The 25,936-nt window shown below is 42.8% G+C and overlaps 1 protein-coding gene across 5 annotated transcripts in view; it reads right to left on the bottom strand.

Annotated features, from left to right (window-relative positions):
* Window positions 1–25,936, bottom strand: part of lrch2 (leucine-rich repeats and calponin homology (CH) domain containing 2) — a 188,811-nt gene that overhangs the window by 49,433 nt on the left and 113,442 nt on the right. For 3 of the 5 annotated variants that reach the window (XM_080187745.1, XM_080187747.1, XM_080187746.1), the window contains 2 exons: window positions 14,683–14,748; window positions 1,712–1,757 (listed from right to left, as the gene is read on the bottom strand). In XM_080187745.1, coding sequence (XP_080043871.1) covers window positions 1,712–1,757; window positions 14,683–14,748 — 112 coding nt within the window. Of the gene's footprint in view, window positions 1–1,711; window positions 1,761–14,682; window positions 14,749–25,936 lie in introns of all 5 variants that reach the window. The other 2 variants (XM_080187748.1, XM_080187749.1) reach the window with 1 other exon arrangement.

Below are 25,936 nucleotides of genomic sequence, written 5' to 3'. Positions count from 1 at the left end.
GAGGAATCAGTTTCTACTTGAATCCTTATTGCATTTGAAAGCAACATGACATCACAAAGAGGTCTATTTGGGGTATTATAATGAGTGGTAAAGGACATTTTTTGACATTTCAGATTTAAAAAGGCAAAATTCCAAATATTTTAAACACTCACTGAAAAACTAAGGAGTGTTCCAAGTAAACCTACAAATTAGGAAAATTAGGTTGAATCTCCCAAGGAATGTCCATCACTGCTGGATTGCTAATGCAGCCATTACTTTAATCTGCATATAGACTGGGTAAGTCAAATTAATCACAGTACAAAGGAGGAATTTCTGGAATGTATTCAGGATAGTTTTCTGGACCTGAATGTTGAGGAAAAAAACGGAACAGGATGCCATCTTGGATTGGGTATTACACCATGAGAAAGGATTAGTTGGCAATCTGGTGAGAGAAGCCTTGGAGATGAGTGACCATAATATATAATTTTTTAAATCAAGGTCAAAGTGAGGTAGTTGATTCTGACTCCAATAAAGGTAACCATGATGGTATGAGGCATGGGTTGGCTATGATGGATTGGGGGAACATTACTGAAAGGACAGACTAGGAAATACCTATCCTTGTTGTAATAGGACCAACCAAGTGCAGGCACGAGACCCAAACCAGCCCACATCAATAACAGGCATTCATGGAACGAAGAGGTGAACTCCAAAAGTCATTTATTCCTATTGGCGCAAAAGTACTCCTGTTTGGTGCAAGAATACTCTTGCACCAAACAGGAACAACTTTAAAACTCTCTTTTAAAATCACCAAGTTAGGTGATTACCAAAGGTAGGGGTGAAACAAATGGGGGCCAAGACAGAATTCAGGGATGACTGATCCAATGCCTGGGCTTTCCCAATTTCAGAAGTTTTACAAAGGTGTGGATTGGTTTGGGTCTCACGCCTGCACCTTGGTTGGTCCTATTACAACAAGGGTAGGTATTTTCTGGACCTCCACAATTTTTATGGCCTTGGGGCAGTTTTTAAAGAGCTGTGTTCACAACACCTCAGAAGTGTTGCTAAGTACGAACAGTCTCACTGATAGCATCCCATACTAATTAACTATCTCCCACCATGACTCCTTGTACCCTCCATGACAAACTATGGCATTTCCATATCCATTCTCTGACTATACACTTTACGAGGTTCTTTGGCTCTATAGTGGCAAAAGGATGTTTAAAGTATCATTCACATTACAGTGCAATACGAGTGTCAATCATCTAGACCTTTAAAATATTAGTAGCAGAAACCACAAGTTCCTGAAACCTCTATGTTGTGTAAAATAAGCAGAAAGCTCAAACTGTCTGATCCTATCAAGTAAGCAGTGCTGATCCTAAGGTGCAGCTGTTTCAACAGCCCAATTCCTGGGCTCTAAGTGGAGGGAAATAGCTTGGCTTAGAGGGGTCATAAGGGTGGGTGGAGGCATTGAGGGGGTACGAGGGTGAGGGCTACAAGGCCTTCCTATTTTTACTGCAACTGAGATGAAGTGCTAAAGCACTGACAGGCGCAGAGGTCACCCCAGTATTGAAAATCTTTGACCAAGTCATTTTAGCCATTCACCCAATTGTAAGTACGCAGGCAACTCAGGAGATGAATCACAATCAACCTCAACCGCGCTGTAGCAGACCCAACAGAAATGGAAACATGTACTGAAATAATACACGGAAAAATAATGCTAAAAACCACAAATTACCCGAAATCTGTATGGAGATCCTGGTGATGTTACTTTATCTGCTGACCTACTGGAAGAAAAGTCAAAACTAAGTTTTTTGGTATTTACACCAAAATACATGCATTTACAAAAAATAAAGTTTCTTCCATTTTAAAAGAAATATACTTGATTTAGGAAATCTTTTGAAGGCATTACTATTGATTTCAGCATAGAAGTGGACCCAGTGTATAAGACGACTGCAGTTTTCAATGTTTTTGCATGTACTTGGTATAAAAGTGAACACCCCCATTACCAAACTCCTCCTTTTCAGTCATGATACGCTATGCTCAGGTTAGTTGTCATTCAATTTTTCATGCATATTTTATTTATAGATAAGAGATCAAGCAGATGCTAAGGACTGTATTGTGGAGATGCATACGACATGCCACTCTGTATTGAATGCCGGTGACAATTAATCAAGGTTTTAATATTCTTAAATTGTGGTTAAAAGTATTCCTACACAGTTAGTTTATTCAATAAACTGTGTCACCTCCATTTAATAGGAATTATCAGTTATAATTTTTTTCACGTTTCAAAATGATAACCAGCCACCACCTCACTGGTGTTTCTTTTTTGTATTTGGCGCAGAAATCAATCCTCAATTTGAGGAATTTTTCAAAATTTCAACAGATTAATTTATATGCAGACAGCTATGGTAATGAGTTCAATATTTGCATTTGTAACATAAAATACACAAAAACATAACATTAGAGCCAATAAATCTCACTACTTCAACTACTTAATGAAATCATGGAAACCAAAACAATGATACCAAGATAATAAATACCCTCTTTAGTCCAGAACAAATTGGTCCAAATGCAAAGAAACCTGGACCCAGGGATTAAGCTCAGGTTCTTATTCATTCAAAAATGGGCGAACCTTGCACCAAGCTGCATGTAATATTTATGGCTGGGCTTCATCCCAAAACTCATGTAAACATATGATGTTGAAATTTGCAAAACTTTAATTATTGGTTTATCCCCACCATCAATTTTGTGAATCAGCTGGGCTACGTCTTCCTTGGGTAAAATGCCTCAAATATAGCACCTGCACCTTTATCCAAAAAAAAGTAAATTTGCCCTCATCTTGAAACACTGAACTTTCTTTAAAAGATTAATTTGAAGGCTGCTTCATCCCCCTTTCATTTCAAATCCTAGTTTTCTCCTGAATTACAGGTGCACTTTAAGGAATTTGCCACTGGGAATATCATCAATCCAAACATACTGCAAACACTCACTCTCCCCTTCATATGAATGCACAGGTGTAACCTCATGGCAGTTGACAGAATTTCATTCTGACCACTAATCCTTACTTTATTGATTATTCTTTATAGGACATGGTAGATTCAGACAAGTTCATGAATTAGAAATATCAGTTCTATGATAAATTTGTTCAAGGAGGTTGAAGCAAATTATGCTTAAGCTTTAAATTAATGGCCTTCCTCTTCATTGAGGGGATATCAAGTAGAGAGTTGATTAGACATAATTAGGCTTAACTTTATATAGAACACTTAATACTACATTGCAACACAGCTGGACGCACAATTTTTAATGAATATTTATTAATTTATTTGGCAGAAAGCTGAAAATAATGCACAACTTCCTACAGAATCGTATTTCCAACTAATGTCTTTGCTGATTACGGTATTGATGTGCTTCTGCATGTGTAACACTGGAGTAATTTTCCATAGCACTATGTTTTGGCAATGTTACCACTGAATACAGAAATGTTAGTATGCTTCTTGATGCATAGGTCATGATGATCTGCCGATAAGGTTCTTGATGCATGCGTAGTCACTGCACCCCCACAATTAGGGTCATGGCTTTTGTTTCCCGCTTTTAATGCCACTTTGCAAGTGCTATTAGTGCTATTTGCAATCTGGCCCAGTACTGGCTATCCAAAATGAGCATTGTGGCTTCGTGCCATTTCCCTGCCTTTTCCACATACCCCTGCATATTAGAATCTCTACAGTGCAGGAGGTCATTTGACCCTTCAAGTCTGTACTGGTTCTGACAGACCCATCCCTATGCCCAACCCCCATAATACCACATATTTACTTCACTAACTCCATAACTGACATACCTTGGGGACACCAAGGGACAATTTGCCTCGTCCAATCCACCTAACCTGCACATCTTTGGACTGTGGGAAGAAACCAGAGCACCACACAGACACAAGGAGAACATATTAACTCCAAACGGACTGTCACCCAAGTCTGGAATCAAATCCGGGTACATGGCGCTGAGTCAGCAGTCCTACCCACTGTGCTACTCCAAATCAACAGTAGAATTGTTTCTGTCCCACTGGTTCTGATTAAATCACTCACGAATAGTGCAATTTGCTACCCTTAACATCTGTGAATTTCTACATTGCTGTGTATAGCAGTTTGCTACTACAGTACTGTAATTTTATACATCAAGTCTTGCTTGCAAGAGCCCCAAGCAATAACAGATCACTGTTTGCGCTATTACGGGCAGTTCAGGAGTGAATGTAATCTGCAAGCAACATTCAAATATGGCTACTATTCTAACAAGATGTTTGTCCAGCTTAATGGTGGAATACCGGATTCAGAAGGCTACAGGTTCAAATTCTATCCTAGCATGTAGGCTGTTACTTCACTGCTGTGAAAGTGTGTGGCCCTGTCCGAGGTATGGCATTTTGGTTGAGAAATTAAACTGAAATCCATCCTGCCTCTCAAAAGGATCTTTTAGCACTATTGAAAAAGAATAGGAAGGTTACTTGATATCTTGGCTGCTGACCTGATCTTGTGCCTTGTCGTTTTTGCTGCATACAAATTGATTGTGGCATTACCCTACTGCAATTGAGCCAAAACCTCACTACATATTAGTGAAATATATATGCACACACTATATACATCAAGGCTACGTCCTAAAAGCTGGACGAATATTTTAAAAAGCAAATACTTTGTCTGTCAATATCCCAAACAAAATGAACTTTCTGACAGCTTCAGAGAAGCTGAAAATTTGTAATGTTTGAAGAAATGCTAATAATCCCTATGACTGCAAAGATCAAATTCAAGAGCAAGTGTGCAAAGGTTACATTTCATAAGCCAAGTCTGACTAACGGAGACTACTAGTCAGCTAGGACAAAGAACTGTACATCTTCCTTCCAAGTTCCTAATGGTTGAAACAGGAACAATCTCCAGAAACCTGTGAAAGGGATTTTTGTTACTGTGTAAAAGCCAAGTGGAGAAATTGACTGTCATGTGACATGACCCCCTCATCACAGGAACCTGAAATAGTGTTTTGTGAGCTGCAAGGCAGTCTACCATCTTCAATGCTGCATGCAGCAACTCCGAACAAAGGGTCAATGTAGGTGAATGCCTAGATCCCCATTCACAGGGTTTTTGCAATGGAAATTACTAGTGCATCACATATTCTGGGCTATATTACATATTCTCATAAGTGATTTCTACTGAAAAAATGAATTATCCAGCATCAGTCTTCATCTTATCGATCTCTGTGAAAGAATACATCAATATACTTTGATTCTGGGCTCTAGACTCATTTGAAACAATAAGTCTTTGTTCTGTGGTATTTGCCCTGCAATTCTTCCTTTCACTATCCCGCATATTGTATTAACGCACTGGCAGCTACATAGCACCATCACCACCATCTCTTGTTTATTGTGGCATTAATAGAAATTAGATTACACCAAAATTGAGGGGCTGGGAAATACATCACTGTTTATAAAGGGGAAAATTAAAAATATTGTTCCATTTACAGGTGGTGAGTAGAAAGCAGGGCTGTTTAAATTAAACCGTCTCCTGTCCATAATGTTATGTTACAATGATAAATATTCTGCACTTCCCTGGCTGTGATTTTACAAGAGATGCTGAGCTTGTGAAAAACACCATATAAATGCTGGCTCTTTGTCTTTCTGGTGCTAATCACAAGACTCTTACAAACATTGTGGCATCCATGATAACGAGTAATCTGTGAGGTTTTGCAAATTTAGTTAGTTAGTTAGCCATGATCTTATTAAATGGCAGATTAGGCTTAAAGGGCTGAATGGCCTACTGCTGTTCCTACTTCTTATGGTCTTGCAGCCAATTAAACCTCCAGATTTACAGTCTGTAGTAGAATGCTTTGTTGGATTTCCAGCAGTTGTAATTTTTAAATATTTGTAACTAACCTCAGATAAAGTATCTTATGTTTCACTGGGTCCCTTGTTTTAATATTGACTTTAATACTGTCGGACTACAGCAACATATCTTCCCCCCACCCCAACACACGTGTGGTCATATTCTAAATTTGCATCCTAGTGTTCAAAACTCCTTCACGGCCTCACTTCAATCACTAATCCATTTCTCAGATATCTGTACTACTCAAATTCTTGGCTCTCTTGCAACCCCAATTTCCAATGTCCAACAATGGGCAGCTGTGCTGCAGCTGCCTAGATGTCTTAACTGCAGATGATGCTTGGGATGCAAACTTTGAACACAAGAGTCTAGTGGAAACAAACAATTATGTTCTCATGGTTTTTTCCCTTGAATTTGGTTATTATGTGGAGTTTCAATATCACCTTTGTTGCATTTGCAGTTTGCTTGCCCCAAACTATACATACTTTACACAGGCTGCACCTGATGAGAGAGGCAAAATAGGAGATTAAATCCACTTGTCTTGTTCCTCACCGATTTCTCTCAGATGATCTATCAATGACTGTTTGTAACAGTGGCAACCACACAGTCCTCGTGGGGACAAAATCCCAACTTTACACTGCAGATACACTCCATTATGTTATTTGGCCTGACAATCAGACAAAATGGGATGGTTTAATCCCTCCCAAGAAATGGCACCAGCAGATCAGTGCACATGTGCCTGTTTCCCTACTATGACCCCCCCCGCTGCAGCCAATCCCAATACCCCAATTGCCCCCTCACTCCCCCACTGAACATTGCAGAGTGCACAGCACCCGCCCTTCCACCACCACAGACTGGCCAGCCCCAGTCTGCTCCCGACTCCCTAGGGCCTGCTGGGCAGTGCCAGGTTAACAGTGCCAAGCTCGCACTGTCTAAGGGATATTCTCCTGCCCCTGACCTGGGGAGCTTCAAAGACTGCCACCCCCATTAGCAAGGGCATCATACCTGGTCCCGCTTCATGGGGACCAGCTTTAATCCCAATTGGTAGGAACCTTCCCAGGTGGGGTGGGAAACATCAGCGAGCCTAGAAGATACAGTCCCAGGCTGGGTAATGAAACTGAATTGCGAATTACAATATGGTAATCAGCCTTGTGCTGGCTGATTATGCTATAAAAAAGGCCTGGAAAAGTCAAACCCAATGTCCCGCTATAGCCCTCCCACTTACATTTCCTGGCCCTCTGCGCTACTCAAGCAGCGCAACGGGTCAAGAAAATTGCGCCCCACATCTCTAGCAGCTGAAAAAAAAAAGCATCCATGAAACATTGTAGACCATCAGCAGTAATAGAACATAGAACATTACAGCGCAGAACAGGCCCTTCGGCCCACGATGTTGCGCCGACCAGTTACAAAACAATGACCCACTAACCTAAACCAATCCCTTTTCGTCCATAAACCTATCCACGGATCTCTTAAACGCCCCCAAACTAGGCGCATTTACAACCTCAGCAGGCAGGGCATTCCAATCCCTCACCACCCTCTGGGTAAAGAACCTACCCCTGACATCCGTCCTATAGCTACCCCCCCTTAATTTAAAGCCATGCCCCCTCGTGCTAGCTTTCTCCATCCGAGGAAAAAGGCTATCACTGTCCACCCTATCTAAACCGCTAATCATCTTATATGTTTCAATAAGATCCCCTCTTAGCCGCCTTCTTTCCAGCGAAAACAATCCCAAATCCCTCAGTCTCTCCTCATAGGACCTCCCCTCCATACCAGGCAACATCCTGGTAAACCTCCTCTGCACCTTCTCCAAAGCCTCCACATCCTTCATGTGGGGACCAGAACTGCACACAGTACTCCAAGTGCGGCCGCACCAGAGTTGTGTACAGTTGCAACATGACGCTGCGACTCCTAAATTCAATCCCCCTACCAATAAACGCCAAGACACCATATGCCTTCTTAACAACCCTATCTACTTGATTCCTAACTTTCAGGGATCTATGTACACATACACCTAGATCCCTCTGTTCATCCACACTATTCAAAGTCCTCCCGTTAGCCCTATACTCAACACATCTGTTATTCCTACCAAAGTAAATTACCTCACACTTCTCCGCATTAAACTCCATCCACCACCTCTCGGCCCAGCGCTGCAACCTGTCCAAGTCTTCCTGCAAACTATGACACCCTTCCTCACAATCTACCACACCTCCGACTTTGGTATCATCAGCAAATTTACTAATCCACCCAACTATACCTTCATCCAGATCATTAATAAAAATTACAAACAGCAGTGGCCCCAAAACAGATCCCTGAGGCACACCACTCATAACCGAACTCCATGATGAATATTTACCATCAACCACCACCCTCTCTGTCTCCTATCTGCTAGCCAATTCCTGATCCAATTTCCTAGATTACCCTCAATCCCATACATCTGCATTTTCTGCAGAAGCCTACCATGGTGAACCTTATCAAACACCTTACTAAAATCCATATATACCACGTCAACTGCCTTACCCCCATCCACCTCTTTGGTCACTTTCTCAAAAAACTCAATAAGGTTAGTAAGGCACGACCTACCCGCTACAAAACCATGCTGACTATCTCCAATCAATTCATTACTCTCCAAATAACTATAAATCCTATCCCGAATAATTTTTTCTAAAACCTTGCCCACAACAGAAGTGAGACTCACCGGTCTATAATTCCCGGGGAAGTCTCTGTTCCCCTTCTTAAACAATGGGACAACATTCGCTATCCTCCAATCTTCCGGTACTATACCAGAGGCCAACGACGACCTGAAGATCAGAGCCAGAGGCTCTGCAATCACTTCTCTTGCCTCCCAGAGAATCCTAGGGTAAATCCCATCCGGACCAGGGGACTTATCTATTTTCAAACCCTCAAGAATATCCAGCACATCCTCCTTATCAACTGTAATACTGTCTATTCTACTCCCCTGCAACCCAGTAACTGTATTCACCACTGTATTCAACCACAATTTCGTGGTTGACTGTATTCAACCACAATTTCGTGCTCGGGATGTCCTTCCATCTATGATAGCATTAGACAATAAACCCTGAAGAGCATATAAAGATATGCCAGGAGAATCACAAAATGCTTCTACAGAAAAGTGCAGATCTAGCAAAGTTGGAACATGGATTTCATGTATGCTAAACAAAACCGCATGCTATAGATGGGGCAAAGTGATCCCACAAACAAACTGATCAGAGCAAATTTCTGCAGTCATGCCACATCCATTTGTGAATGCTGGTTGACAATCTGAAGATCCATAAGCATAGTGACGGTGGTGCGCAGAATACAAGGGCAAAAGACAGCGCTGAAACATTCACCATGACCTTCAGTGTGGGTGATCCACCTCAGCCTCCTCCTAACATTCCCACCATTACAGATGTCACTCTTTAGCTAAGAGAATTTGTTATAATTATGAGGTTTGAAAGATTGTGGTCTGAATTTTTCATCCACCTGGCACATGCACTGGGCTGACCTGGAAGCAGGTGCAATAGGTTTTTCCGGCTGCAGTCGGCCACTGAATACGACTTCACATTGTTAATTGTTAAGCCAATCTGCCAGTGTGAAACATGCTGGGAAAGGTTCCATGTTGCCTGACAGGGTGGATGCTGAGAAAAGGGAAGTTGCAGTTGACACTTCTAACATGCTCCCTCAGGGGGACTGCTGCTGCAACGCTGTCTCAGGGAGCTGCAGACCAGGGAAAATAAATAGTGGTGGAAAAAGTTGTGTGGCAGCACATTCAGACACAAATCTCAAACCACGGACAACGTAAATTTTATTTCAGTCCAGACATTTTATCCCACTCTGGATCGGACTGAAGCTAAAATGTGAAGGCCACCTGGACAATCAGCTTATCCACCAACCGTAAAAGCAAATGAGTTATGTAAAATTGTGTTCAATCGGCCCCTTATCGGTCAAATTGGCCCGACAACTAGGCAAAGTGGGTGATTTGTTGGTGGATGCACTTTTGAATCCCCAACGTGGGCGTGCCTGCTGACTTACCAAAATTTGGGCAAGTGCATAATAACACCTTGTTGGGAGATTTCACACACTCCTGGATCAGGCACATGCCTTCCTGTGCAACATTACATTCTGGCCTGTATCATGGGAAAGGGTTTTTAATTCAAGGTGAAATTAAGGGGATTCTGGGGACCTAATCCAAATTCGGTCAGGCAATAAATCTAAGTGGTTGGATTGTTAAATATCATGGAGTTCCCTGAATGTTTTCTTGGTTAGAAAGCTACACCTGGGGGCAATGGCAGCAGCTTGCGTGGTAACTGTAGACAGGGTTTCCTAAGTTCCAGAAAAGTGTTGACAATATTGAGTTGTAAACAGTTTTGCTTTAAATGTCCATTTACTTCCAAGGTAAAAGAGTGATAGAATGTCAAGGATAGATAATCAGCATTTTTACTTGGATATAATGCCAATATGATTCACATTACCATGGAGATGAGTTTTGAAAGGGACAGGGTTAAGATCTCTCTGGAAGCTCAAAGACAAGGTTAGTCTGCCAGAATCTGTAGATACCAAGACATTACAGCTCACTACACAGGAGTGAGAGTGGAAGCTCACACTCAAATTGGAAGGACCAAATTTCTAAGGAGATAATAAAAGGCTGGAAGATTTGCTTTGCTCTAGGTAGAGGAAGAATTCTCAGGAAACCTCACAACCCGAAAGCTAGTCCTAGAGTTAGAAGTTCCCAGGCTGGGAATGGAAAAGATCAAGGTAAATCTTTGGTTGTGGGAGAAACACGAATCTCCACAAAGGGAAGTACAACATATACCTGATGTTGGGCTTTTTGATTATGTTAAGAGTCCTGGTCTGTAGCTTAAAGTATAGGCAGCCTACCAAAAAAAATCCTTCTTCTGTTTGACAGACTATACAGCTTACAGTAACAAATCTTGTCAAGTCATCCATTTTGTTATTAATTGCAAGTTCAACTTTTTTTTTTAAAGTTGTCTCCAAGGGAATCATAATAAGTTTACCGAAGATAATAACAGTTAAGTACACTGAATATGCTGAAAATGAAGGGTCCAGACAATACCCTAGTTTTAATAACAAAGACTTGTGCTCCAGAACCAGCCATTTCTCTAGCCAAACTGTTCCAATATCCCAACAGCATTGGCATCCATCTGATGAATTAGAAAGTTACCCAAAGTAAATCCTGTCCAGAAAAGGCTGATAAAAAAATGATCTTGTGAATTACCAGCCAACTCTGAATCATCAGCAAAAGTATGAAAGATGTTCTGTACAGTGCTGCCGGCCAACACTAACACTGTTAATCATTGTCAAGTTTGGTTTCTGACAATTGTGCCCAGTCACATTACATTTTAGTCCAACATGGACAAAATTCTGAAACATTACCTAACAGCACTATTGAGTAGCTTTACCACAAAGACGACAGGAGAAAAGGAGGCTTTTCAAAACAAATGTGGGATGAGAAATAAATGCTCATCTTCCAAATGGGCAAAAATCTGGCTGGTGTAGCATACTGTAGGAAAACGTGAGGTTATCCACTTTGGCAGGAAGAATAGAAAAGCTGATTATTTAAATGGAGGGTCTGCAGAACACAGAGACACAGACAGATCTACATGTCCTTGTACATAAATCTCAAAAAAGTTAACATGCAAGTACAGAAAGTAATTAGGCAGACAAATGGAACGTTGGCCTCAACTGCAAATGAAATATAAATGCAGACTTGTCCAAAAGTGTGCAGGTTAGATTGATTAGCTGTGCTAAATTGACCGTAGTACCAGGGAATTAGCAGGGTAAATATGTGGGGTTGCAGGAATAGGCCTGGGTGGGATTGTGGTTGGTGCAGATTTGATTAGCACTGTAGGGATTCTATGCCTTGCAACAACTGTTCAGGGAATTGGTGAGACTACACCTTGGATACTGTGCACAGTTTTGGTCTCTTTTCTTAAGGGGGAATTTACTTACATTGGGTGCAGTTCAGGTTAATTTCTGGCAGGAAAGGATGTCTTATGAGAATAGGTTGAACAAGTTACACCTATACACAATTCAGTGTACAAGAATGAGGAGCAATCTTGTTGGAAAAAAAATTGAGGGAGTTTGTTGTAGAGAGGATATTTCCCCTCATGAGGGAAACAGAGAGGACAGACTTCAAAAAGATGGGTTCTGCCATTTAAGAGGAGGAAGAGGAATTTCTTCTCAAGAGGGTCATTATTCACTAAAATTCTTTTCCACAGAACAGTGGAAAGTGGGCCATTAAATGATATTAAAAGCAGAATCATATTTTTGATCTTAGTGAGTCATGGAATAAGCAGTGGAGTTGTCACCACAGCTGGATCAACCATGATTTTAATGAATGACGAAGGTTCGATGAGCCAATTTCTAATAATTTATTCCCTCCTTGCTACACTAGGGCTAACAGAGATCAATGGAAAGCAACTAAGAGCAGGAACTCTGACCAAACTCCTCTCTTCTCTATACTCCTAAGACAATAAGCCCAAGATCTCTAAGTTTCCATTGTTTAATAGCATATTATACCACCTACAATGTTCTGATATATTTGTTTTTACAGAACATGAACATTTGAGTAACGAAGCAGTATTTAGAATGCTCTCTTTTCACATACGGAACCTAGATTAGAATGAAGTCCTGCTGCAGATAGAGTCATAGAGCAACACAACACGAAAACAAACCCTTTGGCCCAACTGGCCCGTGCCGACCATGGTGCCCGCCTAGCTAGTCCCAACTGCCTCTAATCCTTTCCCATTCATGTACTTATCCAAATGCTTTTTAAATGTTACGATTGTACCTGTCTCAACCACTTTCTCCAGCAATTCATTCCATATAAACACCACCCTCTGCATGAAGAAGTTGCCCCTCAAGTCCCTTTTAAATCTTCCCTTTCTCACCTTAAACCTATACCCTCTAGCTTTCAATTCTGTGTGTATTCATTCTGTCTATGCACCTTTTGATTTTATACACCTCAATAAGAACACCCCTCCTATAAAGTCATAGCTTGGCCAACCTCTCCCTATAACTGAGGCCCACTTGCCCTGGCGACATCCTTGTAAATCTCCTTTGCACTCTTCCCAGTTTATCAATGTCTTTCCTATAACAGGGTGACCAAAACTATCCACAATATTCCAAGGGCGGCCTCACCAACTTGTACAACTGTAACATAATGTTCCAACTCCTCTACTCAATGCCCTGACTGAAGGCCAGTGTGCTAAATGCCTTCTTCATCACCCTATCTACCTGTGATGACCCTTTCATCAAACTATGTACTTGTATTCCTAGGTCCTCTGTTCCTTAACACAGGGCCCTATCATTTAATGTGCAAATCCAACCCTGGCAGGACTTCCCAAAATGCAATACCTCACACTTCTCTATTGAAATCCATTTGCCAATCCTCAGCCCACTTTCCTAACTGATCAAGGTCCCTTTGTAATTTTTAATAACCACCTTTGCTATCATCAATTCCTCCTAATTTAGGATCATCTGCAAAATTAACTGTGCCTTGTACATTCACATCCAAATCATTTATATAAATAATGAACAACAATGCCGACCCTTACAGCACAGGCATCCAGTCTGAGAAACAACCACTACCACTCTCTGCTCCCTACCATTGAGCCAATTTTGAATACAATTAGCTAGCTCTCCCTGAATCCCATGCGACCTAATCTTCCAGGCTATCCCGCCATGCACAGCCTTGACTTGTTAAAGTCCACACAGAACACTACAGTACAGAAACAGACTCTTTGGCTTGGTTATAGAAAATTTATAGACAATATCTATTCCTATTTATAGACAATATCTACTACCCTACCCTCGTGCATCTTGGTTGATTCTTCCAGATACTCTAAAAAGATCGTCAGACTGATGTCCCATGCACAAAACCTTCCTGATTATCCCTAATCAGATTTTGACACTCCAAATATTGGCAGACCCTGCCCGTCAGAATCTCCTCCAGTAACTTATGCACCACTGATGTCAGGCTTGCCGGCCTCTCATTCCCTGGTTTGTCTTTGCTACCCTCCTTAAACAACGGGACAACTTTAGCCACCTTCCAGTCTTCCAAACATCGCCAATGGAAAGAGATAAAACAAATATCCCTGCAAGGGCCTCTACAGTTGATGAAACATTTCTGCTGGTGACTACAAGGACTGAGAACTTAGGCAGTCTGAGCTTTAAACTGCAAATCGAGCAAGGATAACAATGTCTGAAAATAATCAAAAATAGTGCAGCATTTGAGTTATGAATAAAATACATTAAAGTAAAAATAGGATTTATCCTGTATTAGGTATATGAATCATAGAATCCCTACAGTGCAGAAGGTCATTCAGTCCAATGAGTCTGCACATGCTTCAAGGACCTGAGGACACTTTTAAACTGTATCAAGAAAGAAGCAGTAATTCTGATCTCACTTCAATTTAATAACCACAAATAAAAGTAAAGAAAAATCATTACTATTAGTTGCATGTAATTGCATAGCAAAAAAAATCAACAGGGGCTCTAACCTTATTGTGCTAAAAACTTATAAATGCACCTGCAAGAACATTGAAATTTACCATTTACAACTGCAGCACTATAACTGTTGAATAAACTCAGTGTAATTAAATCTCTTGAAATGAAGAATAAGCAGAAAGGAATCTGGCCAAGGGGCAAAACACATATGCAATTCACTACGTTCTAGGTTAAAATAGCAATAGGAGGGCAACGTGAACACATCCACAGAGCTTGTCAGCGTTCCTAAATATGAATTATTAGTATGAAGCAAGTCTTAGAGAAAAGGAATGTGGGATATGACAAAAAGGCTCTTTGATGAGATTGCAACATCCACAAATACCTATCAGACTCCAATGTTTTTTTCTTCCTGTCTCTTCCACTTATTGAAGGCGAATGAGCAAAAAGTCTGTAAAACAGAAATGTAAAAAGCAATGACACAACCATTTTAAATTGCAACTTCATAAAATAGATTAGCAAAATTCAAAGTTCATTGTCACATTCTTCCTCATATAAAAGCAAGCTGCCCAAGAGTTTCCAAGCTTTGACTCACATATGCAATGTCACACTAGATGCAGTTTCAAGAGGCAGTGTTGTTTAAAAGGATGAAGGATATTCATTTTTCATCCACTACAAACATTTGAAATCATCTGTGCAGCTACTCAGTTCCTGGTTTCTTTGGCTCTGAACAAGACCCCAAGAAACTACAAAGGCTTGTGAACACATAAGAACATAAGAAATAGGAGGAGTAGGCCATCTAGCTCTTCGAGCCTGCCCCGCCATTCGATAAGATCATGGCTGATCTGTCGTGGCTCAGTTCCACATTCCCGCCCTCTCCCCATAACCCTTAATCCCCTCGCTTATCAAAAACCCATCAACCCGCGTCTTAAAAATATTTAGCAAGGTAGCCTCCACCACCTCAACGGGCAGAGAATTCCAGAGATTCACCACCCTTTGAGTGAAGAAGTTCTTCCTCAACTCCGTTCTAAACCGCCCCCCCCCTTTATCTTGAGGCTGTGCCCCCTAGTCCTACTGTCCTTTCTGAGCAGGAAGAGTCTCTCCAACTCTATTCTATCCATTCCATTCATCATCTTATACGTCTCAATGAGATCTCCCCTCATTCTTCTAAACTCTAACGAGTACAAGCCTAGTTTATTCAGCCTCTCCTCATAGCTCAACCCCCTCAACTCCAGCATCAGCCTAGTAAACTTCCTCTGCACTCCCTCCAAGGTCAAAATATCCTTGCGTAAGTACGGCGCCCAAAACTGCACACAGTCCTCCAGCTGCGGCCTCACCAATGCCCTATACAGACCTCCCTTTTATATTCAATCCCCCTCGCTATGAAGGCCAGCATCCCATTTGCCTTCCTGACCACCTGCTGCACCTGCAAGCTGGGTTTTTGCGACTCATACACAAGGGCCCCAAGGTCCCTCTGCACCGTCACCTGCTGCAGTTTTTTGCCCCGTAAGTAATAATCCTTCCTACCATTACTCCTACCAAAGTGGACCACCTCGCACTTGCCAACATTAAATTCCATTTGCCATTTCCTGACCCATTCGCCCAGCCTATCTAGATCCTTCTGTAGACTCTCCACACCCTCCGCACAATTTGCCGTTCCACCAATCTTGGTGTCATCAGCAAATTTCGACACCATACACTCGGTTCCCTCCTCCAGATCATCTATATAAATGGTAAATAGCTGAGGCCCCAGCACCGACCCCTGGGGCACTCCACTAGTCACCGACCGCCAATCCGAATAGCACCCGTTGACCCCCACTCTCTGCCTCCTATTTGACAACCAATCCTCTATCCACGCTAACACCCTACCTCCAACTCCACGTCCCCCGACCTTCTGCAATAACCTCGTGAGGTACCTTGTCAAACGCCTTCTGAAAATCAAGAAAGACCACATCCACCGGCTCTCCTCTATCCACCGCCCAAGACACATCCTCATAGAACTCCAATAAATTTGTCAGACACGACTTCCCTTTAATGAAACCATGCTGCGTCTGCTCTATCAAGCAATTCCCCTCAAGATGCCTCGCTATTTCCTCCTTGATGACGGATTCTAACATTTTACCTACAACAGACGTTAAACTAACCGGCCTATAATTCCCTGCCTTTTGCCTGGTGCCCTTCTTAAACAACGGCATAACATTAGCCGTTTTCCAATCTTCCGGCACTTCCCCGGAATCCAGTGACGTCTGGAAAATAACCACCAAGGCATCCACTATCACCTCCGCCATTTCTTTCAGAACCCTCGGATGCATTCCATCCGGTCCTGGGGACTTGTCCACAATCAGCCCCTCCAGTCTGTCGAGGACTGCCTCTCTAGTAACAGTAATGTCATTGAGACCCTCCAGTCCTACCACCTTTCCATCTCTAACATCCGGCAAATTATTCACGTCCTCCTCCGTGAAGACCGAAACAAAAAAGTTATTCAAGACCTCAGCCATATCCCCATCACCTACCACTAAGTCCCCCCTCTCATCCTCTAAGGGTCCAACGTTCACCCTAGCCGGCCTCTTCCTTTTTATATATTTATAAAAACTCTTGCTATCCTTTTTTATATTAAGCGCTAGCCCAGCTTCATAGTTTCTCCTACCCTTCTTTATCAACTTCTTTGTCAATCTTTGTTGATTTTTAAACCTCTCCCAATCCTCTTCTCGCCCATTACTCTTAGCTACTCTAAACACCTCCGCTTTTAATTTAACACTTTCCTTCACCTCCTTCGTTATCCACGGCTTATTACCTCTCCTCCTACCGTCCTTTTTGACCATCGGAATAAATTTCTGCTGAGCACCAAGAAAGATCTCCTTAAAGATCCTCCACTGCTCCTCAGCAGACCTACCTTCCAACGCGCTCCCCCAGTCCACATTCGCCAATTCTTCTCTCATCCTACCGTACTCCCCTCTGTTCAAACAAAGGACGCGTGTCCGGGAACCCACTTTCTCCTCCTCCATCTGCACCAGAAACTCCACCATACAATGATCACTCTCCCCAAGAGGATCCTTCACCGCAAGGTCCCTAATTCTACCCGCCTCATTACATAGCACCATATCCAAGATAGCTCGCTCCCTCGTCGGCTCCAACACACGCTGTTCAAGGAAACTATCCCGGCAGCATTCCAAGAACTCCACAGCCCAACCCATCACACAAACATCCATCGACAACTCTTTCTGCTGCCTCAGAAAATCAGCCAGCATTATCAAGAACCCCACCCAACGCAGACATATTCTCTTTCATCTTCTTCTATCAGGAAAAAGATACAAAAGTCTGTGGGCACATACCAACAGACTTGAGAACAGCTTCTTCCCTGGTGCCAGACTTTTGAATGGACATATATTAAGTCAATCTTTCTCTACATCCTAGCTAGGACTATAACATGAAATTGTGCATTCTCTCCTTTCCTTCTATGGTATGTTTTGTCTGTTTAGCACACAAGAAACAATACTTTTCACTGTATCCCAATCAATGTGACAATAATAAAACAAATCAAATTCAAATCTTCAACAGCTTCCAGGTTAGTAGTTTTATTGACTGAATTTCTGTGATCTCATTGTCGAGATGATAAAGCAGAAAAGCAACAGTGGAATAACTCAATCACTAATAATAAGCAGATAGGTGGATGCCAATAACATTTCAAAAATATAAATGTTGTTTAACAATCTTTTTCTATTTACATTGAACAAAAATCTTGAATAATCCAAGTAACCAGAAGAATGTGGAGGCTTTGGAGAGGGTGCAGACAAGGATTACCAGGATGTTGCCTAGTATGGAGGGTATTAGCTGTGAGGAGAGGTTGGAGAAACTTGGTTTGTTCTCACTGGAGCGACGGAGGTTGAGGGGAGACCTGATAGAAGTCTACAAGGTTTTGAGGGGCATGGACAAAGTGGATAGTCAGAAGCTTTTTCCCAGGACGGAGAGTCAATTATTAGGGGCATAGATTTAAAGTACGAGGGATAAGGTTTAAAAAAGAGATGTACGAGGCAGATTTTTTTTATTACACAGACTAGTGGGTGCCTGGAACTCGTTGCCGGGGGGAGGTAGTGGAAATGGATATGGTAGTGGCTTTTAAGGGGCATCTTGACAAATACATGAATAGGATGAGAATAGAGGGATATGGTTCCCAGAAGGGTAGGGGATTTTAGTTAAGTCGGGCAGCACAGTTGCTGCAGACTTGGAGGGCCAAAGGACCTGTTCCTGTGCTGTAATTTTCTTTGTTCTTATTGCAAGCTTTGCTGGCCAGAAAATAAAATTAGGCAGTTTTATATGGCAAAATATTCCATTTTCTGCTAAAAAGCCTACAACGTCCAACCAAAAAAACAAAGCCATACCATGCTTAGTTCAATACTCAGGACCAAATAAAATTGCATGAATATTATGTAAAAAAAAAGCACCCCAATCAACACCAAACATTGATAGTTACAAAACTATCAAGGCAAAAATTATATTGGTCCCACTACATCAACTTATGTTTATACAGCACCTTTTAATACAATGAAATATCCCATGACAGATCACAAGAACATATAAAACAATGACACAAAACCATGGAAGAAAATATTCGGTCAGATGATCAAAACCTACTTTTTGGATGAAACTTAAGGAGTAAAAACAGAAAATGCTGGAAAATCTCAGCAGGCCTGACAGCATCTGTGGGGAGAATAGAGCCAACATTGTGCCTAGGTAACCCTTCGTTAGAGTTAAGGGAATTAGCAGAGATTTCTACTATGAGGGGTTGGTGCACTGGAATTGGACAAAGAGAATGTAAATGAGGATTAGAAGGCTGAGAAAGGTGCTAAAAGTGTCCATTAGGTGATTAGAATGTGTGAACTGCAGCACAGAGATAGAGGTGGTTAAGCAGCTGGCTGCGGATTATGACAGTTGCCCTGAGGAGTAGGGGGCAAAGAAGAGAATGGAGAAATGAAAAAAATGGAAGGAAGAAAGGATGAAAAAAATGAATAATCACCAAAGGTGCTGATTGGGCTCCTTACAATCTTCCGGGCTGAACTCCGGACTCAACAACTTCAGGGCATGAACTCTCTCCTCCACCTTCACCCCATCTCCATTTATTTTATTTCATTTTGTTTCTTGTTTTCATCTCATTCATCCATTTTAAGAACACAAGAAATAGGAGGAGTAGGTCATCTAGCCATTCGAGCCTGCCCCGCCATTCAACAAGATCATGGCTGATCTGAAGTGGATCAGTTCCACTTTCCTACTTTCTCCCCATAACCCTTAATTCCCTTGTCTATCAGAAACCTATCTACCCTAGACTTAAATATATTCAGTGAGGTAGCCTCCACCACTTCACCGGGCAGAGAATTCCAGAGACTCACCACCTTTGAGTGAAGAAGTTCCTCTTCAACTCCGATCTAAACTGCACCCCCCCCACCCCCGCTATTTTGAGGCTGTGTCCTCTAGTCCTGCTATCCTTTCTAAGCGGGAAGAATCTCTACCTCTACCCTATCTATCCCCTTCATTATCTTATATGTCTCTATAAGATCCCCCCTCAGCTTTCTAAACTCCAACGAGTACAAACCCAGTCTACTCAATCTCTCCTCATAGGCTAACCCCCTCATCTCCAGTATCAGCCTAGTGAACCTTCTCTGCACTCCCTCCAAGGCCAATATATCCTTCCGCAAATGCGGCGGCCAAAACTGCGCACACTACTCCAGTTGCGGCCTCACCAGTACCCTGTACAGTTGCAGCAAGACCTCCCTGCTTTTATATTCTATCCCCCTTGCTAGAAAGGCCAACATTCCATTCACCTTCTTGATCACCTGCAGACTGGGTGTTTGCAATTCGTGCACAAGGACCCCCAAGTCCCTCTGCACTGTAGCATGCTGCAGTTTTCCACCTTTTAAATAATAATCCCTCCTATTATTTCTACCAAAGTGGATAACCTCATAACTTTATAATTGGGAATACATAAAAGGTCAAAATTAGGGAGGCATAAATCTCACGAGTTGTGGGGCTTGAGATTAGAGGGGAGGGCAATAACATGAAGGAATCTAAACACAAGAATGAGAATTTTACAATCAAGGTGCTGCTTGCCAGGAGTACGTGCAAATTCACTCAATACAGTGAATGAAAAGAATGAATGTCCCGTGATTATTACAATTTTTTTTACTCCATTTCCTAATTTGTCTGCATATTTGTTATGCGTTATGTTTGTTGTATGTTATGGTGGGACAGTGTCCCTTAAAGAGGTGAGTCACATGAGCATGGGTGATGTCATCAGCCAGGTTTACAGACTTGGGTTCAATCAGGTGTTGAGCCTGACGGAATACACAGGTATGGAATAAGCCTCACTGTTGGGTTACAGCAAACTACGAGTTGGTATGTTCTTTGGTTCTGACTGCAGCCTAATAAGTTGCCAATACAGAATAATTTCTTTCCAAACTCCCCTCCATTCGGATGTAATGTACACCCATTAGTGTAAATTGTTTTCTTATGTCTTTAATCATCAGAGTCCCGGTAGTATTTTGTTTGCTCTTTCTATTGCTGATTTTGAGAGGCCGACAATAGAACTTGGGAAAATATATTGCAAAACAAAATTGGCAAATGATGTAGAACAATAATGCAAAACATTTGAAACGGCGCTTAGAGTGCAGGAAAAATATATTCTGCTACAAGGAAAGAACAAACCAAATACAAGTGGAACTCAACTGATGAATATAGGAATGGAAACAAGACATATGGATCGGGATTTTTCTCCCTCAGCGGTGTGTTTCATGGCAGTGGGAGGTGCGTGTCACTCATCGGCTGCAGGATCTTATAAGAACATAAGAAATAGGAGCAGGAGTAGGCCATCTAGCCTTTCGAGCCTGCCCCGCCATTCAATAAGATCATGGCTGATCTGTCGTGGCTCAGTTCCACATTCCCGCCCTCTCCCCACAACCCTTAATCCCCTCGCTTATCAAAAACCCATCAACCCGCGTCTTAAAAATATTTAGCAAGGCAGCCTCCACCACCTCAACGGGCAGAGAATTCCAGAGATTCACCACCCTTTGAGTGAAGAAGTTCCTTCTCAACTCCGTTCTAAACTGCGCCCCCTTTATCTTGAAGCTGTGCCCCCTAGTCCTACTGTCCTTTCTGAGCGGGAAGAGTCTCTCCACCTCTATCCTATCCATCCCATTCATCATCTTATATGTCTCAATGAGATCTCCCCTCATTCTTCTAAACTCTAACGAGTACAAGCCTAGTTTATTCAGCCTCTCCTCATAGCTCAACCCCCTCAACTCCGATATCAACCTAGTAAACCTCCTCTGCACTCCCTCCAAGGCCAAAATACCCTTGTGTAAGTGCGGTGACCAAAACTGCACACAGTACTCCAGCTGCGGCCTCACCAATGCCCTATACAGCTGCAGCAAGACCTCCCTACTTTTATATTCAATCCCCCTCGCTATGAAGGCCAGTATCCCATTAGCCTTCCTGACCACCTGCTGCACCTGCAGGCTGGGTTTTTGCGACTCATGCACAAGGACCCCGAGGTCCCTCTGCACCGTCGCCTGCTGCAGTTTTTCGCCACGTAAGTAATAGTCCTTCCTACCATTACTCCTACCAAAGTGGACCACCTCGCACTTGCCAACATTAAATTCCATTTGCCGGTTCCTGGCCCATTCACCCAGCCTATCTAGATCCTTCTGCAGACTCTCCACACCCTCCGCGCAATTTGCCGTTCCACCAATCTTGGTGTCATCAGCAAATTTCGACACCATACACTGGGTTCCCACCTCCAGATCATCTATATAAATGGTAAATAGCTGAGGCCCCAGCACCGACCCCTGGGGCACTCCACTAGTCACCAACTGCCAATCCAAATAGCACCCATTAACCCCTACTCTCTGCCTCCTATTTGACAACCAATCCTCTATCCACGCTAACACCCTACCCCCAACTCCATGCCCCCTTACCTTCTGCAATAACCTCTTGTGAGGTACCTTGTCAAACGCCTTCTGAAAATCAAGACCACATCCACCGGCTCGCCTCTATCCACCGCCCTAGACACATTCTCATAGAACTCCAATAAATTTGTCAGACACGACTTCCCCTTAATGAAACCGTGCTGCATTTGCTCTATCAAGCAATTCCCCTCAAGATGCCTCGCTATTTCCTCCTTGATGACAGATTCTAACATTTTACCTACAACAGACGTTAAACTAACCGGCCTATAATTCCCTGCCTTTTGCCTGGAACCCTTCTTAAACAACAGCGTAACATTGGCCGTTTTCCAATCTTCCGGCTCTTCCCCGGAATCCAGCGACGTTTGGAAAACAACCACCAAGACATCCGCTATCACCTCCGCCATTTCTTTCAGAACCCTCGGATGCATTCCATCCAGTCCTGGGGACTTGTCCACAATCAGTCCCTCCAGTCTGTCGAGCACCGCCTCTCCAGTAACAATAATGTCATTGAGACCCTCCAGTCCTACCACCTTTCCATCGCTAACACCCGGCAAATTATTCACGTCCTCCTCCGTGAAGACCGAAACAAAAAAGTTATTCAAGACCTCAGCCATTTCCCCATCCCCTACCACTAAGTCCCCCTTCTCATCCTCTAAGGATCCAACGTTCACCCGAGCCAGCCTCTTCCTTTTTATATATTTATAAAAACTCTTGCTATCCTTTTTTATATTAAGCGCTAGCCCAGCTTCATAGTTTCTCCTACCCTTCTTTATCAACTTCTTTGTCAATCTTTGTTGATTTTTAAACCTCTCCCAATCCTCTTCTCGCCCATTACTCTTAGCTACTCTAAACGCCTCCGCTTTTAATTTAACACTTTCCTTCACCTCCTTCGTTATCCACGGTTTATTACCTCTCCTCCTACCGTCCTTTTTAACCATCGGAATAAATTTCTGCTGAGCACCAAGAAAGATCTCCTTAAAGATCCTCCACTGCTCCTTCCAACGCGCTCCTCCAGTCCACATTCGCCAATTCTTCTCTCATCCTACTGTTATCCCCTCTGTTCAAACAAAGGACGCGTGTCCAGGAACCCACTTTCTCCTCCTCCATTTGCACCAGAAACTCCACCATACAATGATCACTCTCCCCAAGAGGATCCTTCACCACAAGGTCCCTAATTCTACCCGCCTCATTACATAACACCAGATCCAAGATAGCTCGCTCCCTCGTCGGCTCCAACACACACTGTTCAAGGAAACTATCCCGGCAGCATTCCGAGAACTCCTCCTCGAGCCCACCGCGTCCAACATGGGTCGACCAATCAACGTGTAGATTGAAATCCCCCATAATTATCGCCATTCCATTCCTACACGCCACACTTATTTGCGCGTTAACAGCCTGCCCCACCTCCAGATCATTATTTGGGGGCCTATAGACAACACCCACCAGCATCTTCCTCCCTTTGCTGTTCCTAATCTCCACCCACAACGATTCCACTTTCTGCTCTTTGGTTCCTATGTCGTCCCTTGCTACCACCCTGATGCTATCCTTAATCAGCAGAGCTACGCCCCCCCCCCCTTTTTCCTCCCGCCTATCCTTCCTAAACACTTGATACCCCTGGACATTCAGCTCCCAGTCCCTGTCACCTTGCAGCCACGTCTCTGTAATGGCCACCAGATCATATCCATTTGTGCTGATCCGCGCCACCAGCTCATCCACTTTATTCCGAATGCTTCGTGCATTCAGATAAAGTGCCTTCATCCCAGCCTTCACCTGGACCCTATTTGCCAGAACGCCATCAACCATACTCACGCCCCCTACTCCCTTTATTATTGGGACATTCTCAGCCTCTTCCCTTACCTGTACCCTCTCCTTAACTTTAGACCCTGTAATGTCACCTACCCTCGCACCCTCCCCCCCACTAATTAGTTTAAAGCCCTGTCTACAGTCCTATTTACACAATTCGCCAGGACTCTGGTCCCAGCACGGTTCAGACCAACCCCATCCCACCTGAACAGGTCCCACCTACCCCAATACTGATGCCAATGCCCCATAAATGCAAACCCATTCCTCCCACACCAATCCCTGAGCCACCCATTCACTTCCTTAATCTTATCAACCTTACGCCCGTCTGCACTCGGTTCAGGCAGTAGCCCAGAGATAACCACCTTGTCGGTTCTACTTTTTAATTCCATTCCCAGCTTTTCATACTCCCTCCCCAGATCCTCAGGTCGCATTTTGCCTACGTCATTGGCACCCACATGTACCACAACGACCGGATTCTCACCCTCCCATTCCAGGTTCCTCTGCAGCCCAGATGCGACATCCCGGACCTGAGCACCAGGCAGACAACACACCCTTCTGTGCACTTTGTCATTGTGACAAAGGACAGTGTCAATACCCTTAACCCCACTGTCCCCAATTACCACTACGTTCCTTTTCACCTTTTTGCCTATGTCCTGCGTCTGCATCACTGTACTGTGTGCAGTTTGCTCACCAACCTCACCTCCCTCGTTCTCGTCCAGACTGGAAGCAAGAACCTCAAACCTGTTATGCAGATTGAGAGGCTGAGGCATCCGCTCCCCACCCTCCTTCCTCCGCTCCCCACCCTCCTTCCTCCGCTCCCCACCCTCCTTCCTTATGGTATGTTGTCAGTGGTTTTTTTTTGTTGAATGCACTCCTCACCATTGGAAAACTTGAGGTGGGCTGTGCCATTAGCGGGAACATAAGATCCCATCTGCATGAACAGCAACAAGATTTTGGCAAAGGACACAATTTAAGATTAGAAAAAAAGACAAACAGTACACAGATCGCAGGGGAGTGCATGATAAAATAGAATACAGAGAGATTAGGGCAGAAATCAATTAGGAAGGCAACAGACACCATTAAATCAAGGAACAGAATATGATAAATAACAAAATATTTTAGACATCAATAAAATGAGGGTTGTGACAGGAAGGAAGTCATTGAGGATAGACAGAATAACACTAGAGGTAATGAGTAATATAAGAGCATTTAAAATAATAAAAACAATGTATTGAATAAACAAACTCAGAGGATTAAACCTCTGGTCCAGAAGCATTCACGTACTTAAAAAGAATTGAGAAGAGATAGCTGAGAGACTGCTACACATAGTTGATGATTTATTAGATTAAGATGTAGGGCCAGAAAACTGAAAGATAGCTAATATAATTGCGATGTAAGAAAATTACAGACCAGTCAGTTTTATATTGGTGTTTGGGAAAATAATAGAATCCCTACTAAAGGAGAGAGTAGCAACGAGAAATATAGTAATGAAAAGCTGGCATGTAAGTCAAAAGGGAAAATTCTGCTCGATCAATCTTATTGAGGAAATAACAAGAGTAGACAATAGTAACGCAGCAGCTGCAATTTATCCAGTTTTTCAAAAGTCCTTCAATAAGGTTCCCCATAATAGATTAATGAACAAAGGTGGAGAATTTGAAGTCAGGGAAAAGTGGCAGAATGGATCATCAGCAGGTTTCAACATAAAAGCAGAATGTGTCATACAGGGTAGCTATTTAGAGTGACACATCTGATGGAGCAATGCTCTGAAAGCTTGTGATACCAAATAAACCTGTTGGACTTTAACCTGGATTTCTTACTGTGCTCAACCCAGTCCAATGTCAGCATTTCCACATCACTTCAGAATGGCAGAAGTTGGAAAAT

The sequence above is a fragment of the Carcharhinus amblyrhynchos genome, chromosome 4, assembly GCF_965287045.1.
Source record: "Carcharhinus amblyrhynchos chromosome 4, sCarAmb.v2.hapA, whole genome shotgun sequence".
Taxonomy (NCBI): domain Eukaryota; kingdom Metazoa; phylum Chordata; class Chondrichthyes; order Carcharhiniformes; family Carcharhinidae; genus Carcharhinus; species Carcharhinus amblyrhynchos.
Note: the sequence above shows the minus strand (reverse complement) of the source record. Positions and strands in the feature narration are given on the sequence as shown.